Genomic DNA, 11,027 nt, shown 5'->3' with positions numbered 1-11,027 from the left:
CACAAACATTGGCACCAACACACACTCACGCACACACACACGATAACATATGCACTATACATACACATGGATTTAGTACTGTAGATATTTGGTAGTGGTGGAGTAGGGTCCTGAGGGCACACAGTGTGTTGTGAAATCTGTGAATGTATTTTAATGTTTTTAAAATTGTATAAAATGTTGCTCGACCCCAGGAAGAGTAGCTGCTGCTTTGGCAATTGAGCCGACATATAGTCTCTGCTAACACGGGAACGTTACCTAACGCTGTAACACTGAACTTACACGATACTGATTGATTAGAGCCCGACTATGACAAGGTATAATGAATTTAAAGTAATGAGAAAACTATCCCTTCAAGCTGCTTTAGTAAAACTGTCCAACAGAATGCAACTAAAAGAGGATATAATTAATTAAAGTGCATTTAGTGAGTTTCACCACGTTAATTTATTCATAAGTATCCCAGACTACTCTGATAAATAGGGAAACAGAAGACCGAAGAGGACGCTCTATTCTTGGTGAATGACTCAATCATGACTTTACATTGTATAATGCACAGGTGTTAAACTCATTCTATGGAGGGCCGAGTGTCTACGGGTCTCTGCTCCTCCTTTGCACTTGATTGATGAATTAAGGTCATCAAATAGTAAGGAACTCCCCACATCTGGTTGTCTAGGGCTTAGTTGAAAGGAAAAAAAACAACATCTGCAGACACTAGGCCCTCCATGGAAGGAGTTTGACACCCCTGATGTAAAGGGTTATTTTTAACATGTCAGCCTAGTTGTATTATTCACATCCCTTTCCCCATGCTGGGCCTGTGATAAGTATTCCATAAATAAAGTTACACAAGTTCAAACCGATCACTCATGAAGTTATGAAGTAATGTGAGGAAAGTTAGTGTGTCATGAGGAGAATATGGGTGTCCCCCCCAAGCACAGGGCAAGGCCCTTTGCTTTCACAGGTATCAAATCAAAGCAATAATAAACCAAACATCTTGAGTCATTTCTCATAGCTTCTATTTGAAATTGCATTCAACAGTATTTGGTGTGTGTGATAATAGGGGCAATGAAAACACACACACGTTTTCATAGCACCTATTATTTACATTGACAATTAATAGTCATTAATTAATCCTGAAACCAAATGCCAGAAATAAAACTCCAATAAGACAGCGCAAACATATATTTTTAAGTAATAACACGTTGATATCAAAATAGTCCACATTGTACAGCATGTAGTAATAATGTTGAGATATGTCCTTGAGGGAAAAAAAACTGTTTCATTGTTCAACTTGGCAAGGAATAGATGATATCATATAAATATACACAGACAAGATCTGAACACACACTGACAACCTCAACATGCAAATCAAGTGAAACTGTGGCCGGGATTCAATACGTATAGCTGAGCGTTAGACAGCCGACAATAGGTCTTCCAAAGACGTTTTCCCCGGCGTTCGCCGAGATCGCATTCATGGTCAATGCTAGCATGTCGACTCAAGCATCATTTACCTTCGAATGTCCATTATATTGTGCTGCTCTAACGCGCCTTGGATTGAATCCTGGCCTCAGTCATGAATAAGTTCCCATATACACAGTCAGGGACAGGCTTGCATGAACCTTCCAAATGATATCTCCGCAAGATTCACAATATAGAAAACATTTACACCGATGGAGGAAACATGCTGACAATATGTTTGTCCATGACTACACACACACACACACACACACACACACACACACACTGTGTCTGAGTGACTATAACTCTTCCTTGGTGCTCTTGTTTAGTCCGTGTGGGCTTGTTGACACCGACTCATCCTTTAGCCACCTGTTGAAGACGGCGACGGGGTCGATGTTCCAGTGTTTGTGGAAAGAGATGGGCACCTGGTGGGCTAGGAAGTCTCTGGAGTAGTCTTCAGGTCGTGCCTGGAGGGACAGAACAATTATTTAAAAGCTAATATCGAGGTTATTGACTTGCATTGGTTGTGTCACAAATGCTAAAAAGTTTGCATTTGGAGACAAAACCAAAGCATGGATTGCTCTTTTATTTTGTCCATAGACTGCTTACCAGTGGTGTAAAAAGTACACAATTGTCATACTTGAGTAAAAATATAGATAACTTAATAGAAAGTTACTCAAGTAAAAGTGAAAGTCATCCAATAAATACAACTTGATTAAAAGTCGAAAAGTATTTTGTTGTATATATACTTAAGCATAAAAAATAAAAGTATAAATCATTTCACCATGTGTTCTCTTGATAAGTGCGTGAATTTCACAATTTTCCTGTTCTGCTAAGCACTCAAAATGTAACGGGTACTTTGGGTTATCAGGGAAAATGTATTGAGTAAAAAGTACAATATTTCCTGTAGGAATGTGGTGAAGCCACCGGACACCGCACTCCAGACTGTCGTACTACTCATAAACAGGGCTATTAAATACACTGGTACAATCAGAGAGAATTTCATAAACAGGGCTATTAAATCGGAGAGAATTTCAAAGACTAGTATCTTCGTTACCAAGGCCTTGCTACAACAATCAATGTTGAACTGTGAAATGTTGGTATTATCAGGTTAGAATAATGGGTAAACAGTATTAGGTCTTAAGTAACTTATTAGATAAAGGTAATGGGTTAGGGTAGTTGGTATGAGGTAAGGGTAATGGATCAAAAAAGGTATAAGGTAATGGCTAACTCCCTCTGTGCGTTTTTGATCATCCAAACGTTGTTATGTCGTGCAGTGGATGTACGACATAACAGCTAATACATATGTTCATACATGTATTAATACATATGTACATACATGTTCTCACTTGTATAAATTAAGTTCTATCTGCTTTGATTTGAATTTGTCAGAAAAAATAGCAGATAGCAGAAAGTGCTTATTTGTCAAATATGCCATAATCTGTGGTCGAGCATGCCTTCAATGTGGTTAACAAAATTTAATTAGGATATTTTCACTCCATAATACTTGTCATTTGGGTATAGAAAATCTTAGATAACATGTGTATAAAGATGAACCAATTGCTTCATATTTTCTACAGTGCATGCCAGTATGCAGCGTTCCTATTGGCGTGGAATCTTCTTCGTAGCAGTGTTCAGACAGTACGAACAGTACAGAGCTACGACAGAACATTCTGACATGTTTGGGACAATTTGGTGTTGTCGGGAGATCACAAGTGCAGTAAATCAGCTATTGTTGTCCTTGCGACACCGAGCGACTCTGGAGCTCCCATTTTTCGTGTACGACAATAACGATCATGAAAATAGTATGTGAAGCATGAGTCGTGTCAATAAAATAAAACTGTGGGTTCCTGGCATAAGGGTAATGGGTAAGGTCAGTGTTTTACCTGGTGGAAGAGGGAGCTATGTGTGACAGGGAGCCCCAGAGCGTTGAGACACATCCCCAGCACCATGTCATCAGGGGCGTCATCACGGTAACACTTGCAGTCACTGGCCAGGAGCCTCACCACCGCTGCCCTACTGAACACCATCCTGACAGGACACAACACACACACACACACACACACACACACACACACCCCAACACACATTAGCTTGGTGAGTGTTCTGGCACAGAAAATGGTTGAGCACCTAAGTGGACAATCCAATACATTATTATTATTATTAACGGCACACGTCAACATTACTACTCTGACCAACACAGTTCAGAGAAAACAAGGTTGATTGAACCTGTTAAAAAACATTATCCCAAGTATGAATACAGCAATGTACATACAGTTAAGGGTAAACAAATATGTTTTGAGCAAAATAGTGGAGTTGGAGTAGGCCATTAAAGGAATTGATCTGATGGTGCCCTCTGTCATCGGCTCCCCCCTTGCTTGAGGAGCAATAGAGAACAGAAGAGAGACCCCCACCCCCCATTTTTGCCATGTCAGAGGACACCTGGACCACCTACTGAGTAAATCAGGTGATAAATGAGATGAAAAATAGACTGGAGTAGGACTTTAAAAGTTTGTGTTCAAAAATGTCCAGTAAAGAGCGACCCTTAGCAGAGCAGTCTGGTTAATTTCACATGTACTGTACACACACATCCCACAAATAAAGATTTGTTGTGTTTTGATGTGTAGCATATTAAAAACTTTATAGCCTATTGTTTTGTTTTTTACTTTCCTAAAACAATAATTGTCCACCTCACGTTTCAGCTGTAAGAGATTTGAGCGGAAATGCATCAAGGCATTGCAAGCATATAGGCCTATAGGTATACTGTATGATATAAAAATGTTCAAATATGAAGGAAGAGAAGCTTAGCCCTAGAGACAGAGAAAGATAGAGATATGCCAGGGCCATGTTTCCAACATGCATTTCTTTATCCTTGTGAAATAGGCTACTACTGCTATACAGATATTGGCATATAGAAGGAGGCTATTTTGAAACATTTTCTACCAGAATATTTTTGTATAAAGATCAGCCAGAGTCCATTATAGTCCATTATATTGTTAGATTACAGGAGTAACTCTGGTAGGCCTGAAACAGTCTTCCTCACCTCAAGTTCAACTGACAGTTGGAGCGCCGGTGCCCACTGTCTTCATATCATAGGCCTGCAGTAGGGTTATAGCCTAATAATAGCCATACCACACAAAACCGTCACAAAAGTTTATTATTTTTTATTTACTTAAAAAAATATTCGCCCCTTTTTCTCCCCAATTGTGATCTTGTCTCCTCACTGCAACTCCCCAACTGGCTCGGGAGGCGAAGGTCGAGTCATGCGTCCTCTAAAACATGAATCGCCAAACAGCGCTTCTTAACACCCACCCGCCAGCCACACCAATGTGTTGAAGGAAACACTGTTCAACTTTTTTTTATTTAACTCAGCAAAGTCAGTTAAGAACACATTCTTATTTACAGTGATGGCCTAGGAACAGTGGGTTAACTGCCTTATTCAGAACGACAGATTTTTACCTTTTCAGCTCGGGGATTCGATCTAGCAACCTTTCGGTTACTGGCCCAATGCTCTAACCACTAGGCTGGCTACCTGCCGCCCCAGGAAGAGTCCAAACTTTTTCCATTTAAGAATGATGTAGGCCACAGCGTTCTTGGGGAACCTTCCATGCTGCAGAAATGTTTAATATTCTTCCCCAGGGCACTAAACATGACTTGGTTTTTGCTCTGACATGTACTGTCAACTGTGGGTCCTATGTGCGTTTCCAAATCATGTCCAATCAATTGAATTTACCACAGGTGGACTCCAATCAAGTTGTCGAAACATCTTAAGGATGATCAATGGAAACAGGACGCACCTGTGCTCGAAATAGCAAAGGGTCTGAATACTTCTAAATTTGAATTTTTTTAAATCTACAAAACATTTTTTGCTTTGTTATGGGGTATTGTGTATATATTGATGAGGATTTTTTTAAATGTAATCCATTTTAGAATAAGGCTGTAACGTAACAAAATATGTCAAGAGGTCTGAGTACTTTCCGAATGCCCTGTATAAGATTTCCTAAGCCTGTGTTAACCTTAGACCTTATTTTCGGCATTTATCCCAGAACTCTATTAATTTCTCCCATGACAATGGCTAAACAAACCAGAGGTAACTCATTTCCGGGTGGACCTTTAAGCTGGTGCTTAAAGCTAGTGAGGGAGATTCTGGGAGAGTCTCCAGCTTCAGTGATTTTTGCAGTTCGTTCCAGTCATTGGAAGCAGAGAACTGGAATGAAAGGCGGCCAAAGGAAGAATTGGCTTTGGGGGTGACCAGTGAGATACAGTGGGGCAAAAAAGTATTTAGTCAGCCACCAATTGTGCAAGTTCTCCCACTTAAAAAGATGAGAGAGGCCTGTAATTTTCATCATAGGTACACTTCAACTATGACAGACAAAATTAGATTTTTTTCTCTCCAGAAAATCACATTGTAGGATTTTTAATGAATTTATTTGCAAATTATGGTGGAAAATAAGTACTTGTGAAGACTTACAGAAAACGTTTGACCTCTGTCATTGCCAACAAAGGGTATATAACAAAGTATTGAGATAAACTTTTGTTATTGACCAAATACTTATTTTCCACCATAATTTGCAAATAAATTCATTAAAAATCCTACAATGTGATTTTCTGGATTTTTTTCCCTCATTTTGTCTGTCATAGTTGAAGTGTACCTATGATGAAAATTACAGGCCTCACTCATCTTTTTAAGTGGGAGAACTTGCACAATTGGTGGCTGACTAAATACTTTTTTGCCCCACTCTATACCTGCTGGAGTGTGTGCTACGGATGCTGCTATGGTGACTAGTGAGCTGAGATAAGGTGGGGCTTTACCTAGGAGAGACTTGTAGATGACCTGGAGCCATTGGGTTTGGCGACGAGTATGAAGCGAGGGCCAGCCAACGAGGGCATACAGGTCGCAGTTGTGGGTAGTATATGGGGCTTTGGTGACAAAACGGATGGCACTGTGATAGACTGCATCCAGTTTGTTGAGTAGAGTGTTGGAGGCTATTTTGTAAATGACATCGGCGAAGTCAAGGATGGGTAGGATGGTCAGTTTTACGAGGGTATGTTTGGCAGCATGAGTGAAGGATGCTTTGTTGCGATTCCCCTTGTCAATTTCTTTTCACTATAATCTTTCTACTCTAACTTCCATTTTACCTAATTAAAAAAAGGCCTCCATCTGCGCAATCAAGAGTAGCCTATAGGCCAAGGCTCCTCTTACTCTCTCTCTCCTCAGCAGCAGGCGCACGTGAGGTGAGCGGCCGGGACCAGTTTCAGTTGGACATAAGCTATACGTTTTATTGAGTTGCAGTTAGCTGACACAGACAAGCTTGCGCAGTTCCCATCACATCAGACATATTAAATTATCAGAGGACAGGTCCAATCAAGCCCAGTCGGCAAATCTATTTTAGTTGCACATACAAGAGACATGTGACTGTTACATCAGATCTGACCCAGATCCGAGACAAAAGTAAGAATTTAGGACTTGGATCCGCTCGGGTCCCTGGGCGGGTCTCGGAATTTTGGGTCTGTTGGAATCATGAAAACCTCTAGTTGGGGGTCCTCGAGGATCGTAGTTGAGAACCAATGCTCTATAAAGATGGGTTCTGTTTCAATTAACATAAAATTCTGCATCCAAAATGTATGTGTCAGAGATGCTAGCTGAGTCCCAAAAGGCACCCTATTCCCTACAGAGGATTAATACAGCATTTTTGACCAGGGCCATCAAAGGTACTGCACTATGTAGCGAATGGGGTGCCATTTGGGATGTAGAAGCTGTAAGTGACTCACCCCCCTCCTCCGGTGATGTAGCTGTAGCCTCCCTGGCCCAGCCCGTAGCCGTACCTCTCCCCTAGACACACCGGTTCAGAGGGGTTGTAACAGCTCAACAGCATCTGCAGTCTGGGCAGGCTGGGGAGGGCATACACTCATCAGGTACACATGCATGTACAAACAAACATGTGTGCATGCATGCACCATTCACGCATGCACACACACATATATTCTCTCTCATCACACAATACACACACACACTGGTACAACAGGTAGGATATTCCTCAAAACCCCCACTTAAATTTTGACTCCACTGCTCTCTACATCTGGTAACTTAACTTCCACACTAAATAAAAAATAATCAGTTTGCCGACTGTGCCCTCAGGAGGCAGTCTTGAAGAGTTCTTACATTTTTTTTTATTTGACAGTTTTTTCACTGCATCAGGGGTTTTGGCATAAGTGAAGACACACATTTTGGAGGAACTATCACTCAGACACACCATCGGCCTTAGTGTCTGTCTGTATCTTTGTGTGTGTGTGGCTGCATGCGTGTGTGTGTGTGTACACGTGTGTGTGTGTGTGTGTATATACTGACAGCTTTACCTGATGAGTGTGTCATCATCCACCACCAGCAGCCAGCTCGTCTTTGGCACCGCATCGCTGATATACCTCTCCAAGATGGCAAACGTCTTCCCACAATGACCTGTAGAACAACACACACAAAGTACCGTTTCTTTTTCTGTATGACGCAAGATTGCATTAAAGGGCTGAATCTTAATTTGAGAACTAAAACTACAAGTTGAGATCTAGAACTAGAACCATTGACATCAATGCACAATTGAAGTTAATAATTGTGCATGTCGATCACAATTTAGGGTCGACTGTGGGATATACAGTGCATTCGGAAAGTATTCAGACCCCTTCCCTTTTTCCACATTTTGTTAAAGTTACAGCCTTATTCTAAAATAAGTTGAATAAAGCATTTTCAGTCTACACACATTTTTGCAAATATATAAAAAATATCGGTCAGTGACAGTGGTGCGCAACTGGGTTATTTTCATTACTTTGCATAGATCCTTCATGATTCGTGACATGAACGGGGATCCGGTCGGTTTATCTCATTGGGGATGCCTACTCGGCAGAACAGCATGACTAACTCATGTGCGATTCCCTTGGTGGCCATGGTGCGCAGGGGAATGGCTTCCGGGTACCTGGTGGCATAATCCAGAATAACCAGGATGTATTGGTGCCTTCCGTTGCTCTTGGGTAGAGGTCCCACCAGGATTGTGTCACAATCGGTTTTGTGTGCGTCTCAGGCCCAGTCAATTTTTGTGACTCCAATCAATTTGAGTGGCTCTGTGCGTTAACTGATTCTGACATTTTCTGAAATTACAATGCAACAATATGATATGTAGGTCCTTTAAATTAAGCTTTCTGCAATATTACACATATTGCCATGGGGTGGTGATACATCTTTGCAGTTTTAAAGTTAATTTCCTGCAATTCTACACATTTTGCCAAAACTTATGTCATGTTAATGAAATCGGAGTGAGAGTGACTGACAAAATCAATGGGGGCCCCTGGGCACCTGCTCTGCATGCTCGGTTGGTATTCAGCCAATGATTACTAGATACCTGGCTAGACTAACTTACCACCCAAAAATTATTAGCTGACATTTTACTCAGTAAATTCATTGAGTGACTGTCAGTGACTGACATAATGAGAAAAATTACACCTTGTCTATTCTACTATTCTAACTTTCATCAGTAAGTTGAGACCCTGAGTTCTAAAAAATGTAATACAAATATTTTTAATGAGGGATACCTGGAGGAAATTGGATCTCTTTTAAATAAAAATGGATGGCCTTCCCTTCAATAATTATATTCTTTTACCTGACCCTCCCTGAACGCTTGAAAAAACAAACAAGTGACCCTGCACTACACCAACAATAGTAATTAAAACATATAGTGGATAGCAGAGAACACCCTAACTCCTAGGAGAGACCAGAGCCTTAGATATGCACTTTTAGAAACTGTTCTTTGTCTTCCAAGCATTACATGGCAACGTAGCAATTTTTTTAGCGTAGGGCTGCGGGCCAGAAGGTTGTGTGTTCTCAGACCACAGAGGACAAGGGTAGGGTGAAAGATCTCCTTTGTACACTGAACAAAAAATATAAAAGAAACATGTAAATTGTTGGTCAAATGTTTCATGAGCTGAAATAAACGATCCCAGACATTTTTCATACGCAGAAAAAGCTTATTTCTCTAATTTTGTGCACATCCCTGTTAGTGAGCATTTCTCCTTTGCCAAGATAATACATCAACCTGACAGGTGTGGCGTATCAAGAAGCTGATTAAACGGCATGATCATTACACACCTTGTGCTGGGGACAATAAAAGGCCACTCTAAAATGTGCAGTTTTGTCACACAACGCCACAGATGTCTCAAGTTTTGAGGGAGTGTGCAATTGGCATGCCGACTGCAGGAATGTCCACCAGAGCTGATGCCAGATAATTGAATGTTCAATGCTCTACCATAAGCCACCTCCAATGTCGTTTTAGAGAATTTGGAAGTACGCCCAACCAGCCTCATAATCGCAGAGCCAGCCCAGGACCTCCACATCGGGCTTCTTCACTTGCGGGATCGTCTGAGACCAGCCACCCGGAAAGCTGATAAATTCTGCACAAACTGTGAGAAACCGTTTCAGGGAAGCACATCTATGTGTTTATCATCCTCACTGACTGCATTTTTGTGTCTTAACCGACTTCAGTGGGCAAATGCTTACCTTCGATGGCCACTGGCACGCTGGAGAAGTGTGCTCTTCACAGATGAATCCCGGTTTCAACTGTACCAGGCAGATGGCAAATGGCGTTGTGTGGGTGAGCGGTCTGCTGATGTCAACGTTGTGAATAGAGTGCCCAATGGTGGCAGTGGGGTTATGGTGGGGCAGGCAAAAGCTACAGACAAAAACCATTGCATTTTATCGATGGGAATTTGAAAACACAGAGATACCGTGATGAGATCCTGAGTCCAATTGTCGTGCCATTCATCTGCCGCCATCATCTCATGTTTCAGCATGATAATGCACAGCCCCATGTCATAAGGATCTGTACACTATTCCTGGAAGCTGAAAATGTCCTAGTTCTTCCATGGCCTGCATGCTCACCAGACATGTCACCCATTGAGCATGTTTGGGATGCTCTGGATCGATGTGTACGACGGTGTGTTCCAGTTCCTGCCAATATCCAGCAACTTTGCACAACCATCGAAGTGGAGTGGGGCAACATTCCACAGGCCACAATTAACACACTGATAAACTCTATGTGAAGGAGATGTGTCATGCTGCATGAGGCAAATGGTGGTCACAATAGATACTGACTGTTTTTCTGATCCACGCCCCAACTTATTGTTTTAAGGTATGTGTGACCAACAGATGCATATATGTATTCCCAGTCATGTGAATCTATAGATTAGGGCCTAATGAATTGATCTCAATTGACTGATTACCTTATATGAACTGTAAAACCTTCGAAATCGGTGCATGTTGCGTTTATATTTTTGTTCAGTGTAATAAAGGCATTGCATGAATCTATCATCGTATTTGGGGATCCAAGAAGAAATATCCTTTTATAAACACATTTCATGCAATTATACATCCTTTTAAATGAATGGAGACAAGAATAATATTTTTGTTATACAACACCAGTGCATGTGAGCAGAGTAGATTGAGGAGGCGCACATGCGTAATTTGGCTGGAGCGCTGAGAGGATTTTTAAAAGTTTGGAGTGTTGGCCCACTCTCCAGCTCCAATTTTGCTCTGC

At 41.3% G+C, this 11,027-nt stretch overlaps 1 protein-coding gene across 1 annotated transcript in view; it reads right to left on the bottom strand.

Moving 5' to 3' along the window:
* Positions 1-993: 993 nt before the first annotated feature.
* Positions 994-11,027, bottom strand: part of LOC112216706 (beta-1,3-glucosyltransferase) — a 111,520-nt gene continuing 101,486 nt past the window's right edge. The window contains exons 12-15 of the mRNA XM_024376717.2: positions 7,810-7,909; positions 7,225-7,344; positions 3,339-3,483; positions 994-1,919 (exon numbers count right to left, since the gene is read on the bottom strand). Coding sequence (XP_024232485.1) covers positions 1,752-1,919; positions 3,339-3,483; positions 7,225-7,344; positions 7,810-7,909 — 533 coding nt within the window. The 3' untranslated portion in view covers positions 994-1,751. The remainder of the gene's footprint in view (positions 1,920-3,338; positions 3,484-7,224; positions 7,345-7,809; positions 7,910-11,027) is intronic.

The sequence above is a fragment of the Oncorhynchus tshawytscha genome, linkage group LG17 (assembly GCF_018296145.1).
Source record: "Oncorhynchus tshawytscha isolate Ot180627B linkage group LG17, Otsh_v2.0, whole genome shotgun sequence".
NCBI lineage: Eukaryota > Metazoa > Chordata > Actinopteri > Salmoniformes > Salmonidae > Oncorhynchus > Oncorhynchus tshawytscha.
This window is presented reverse-complemented; position numbering and strand designations above follow the sequence as displayed.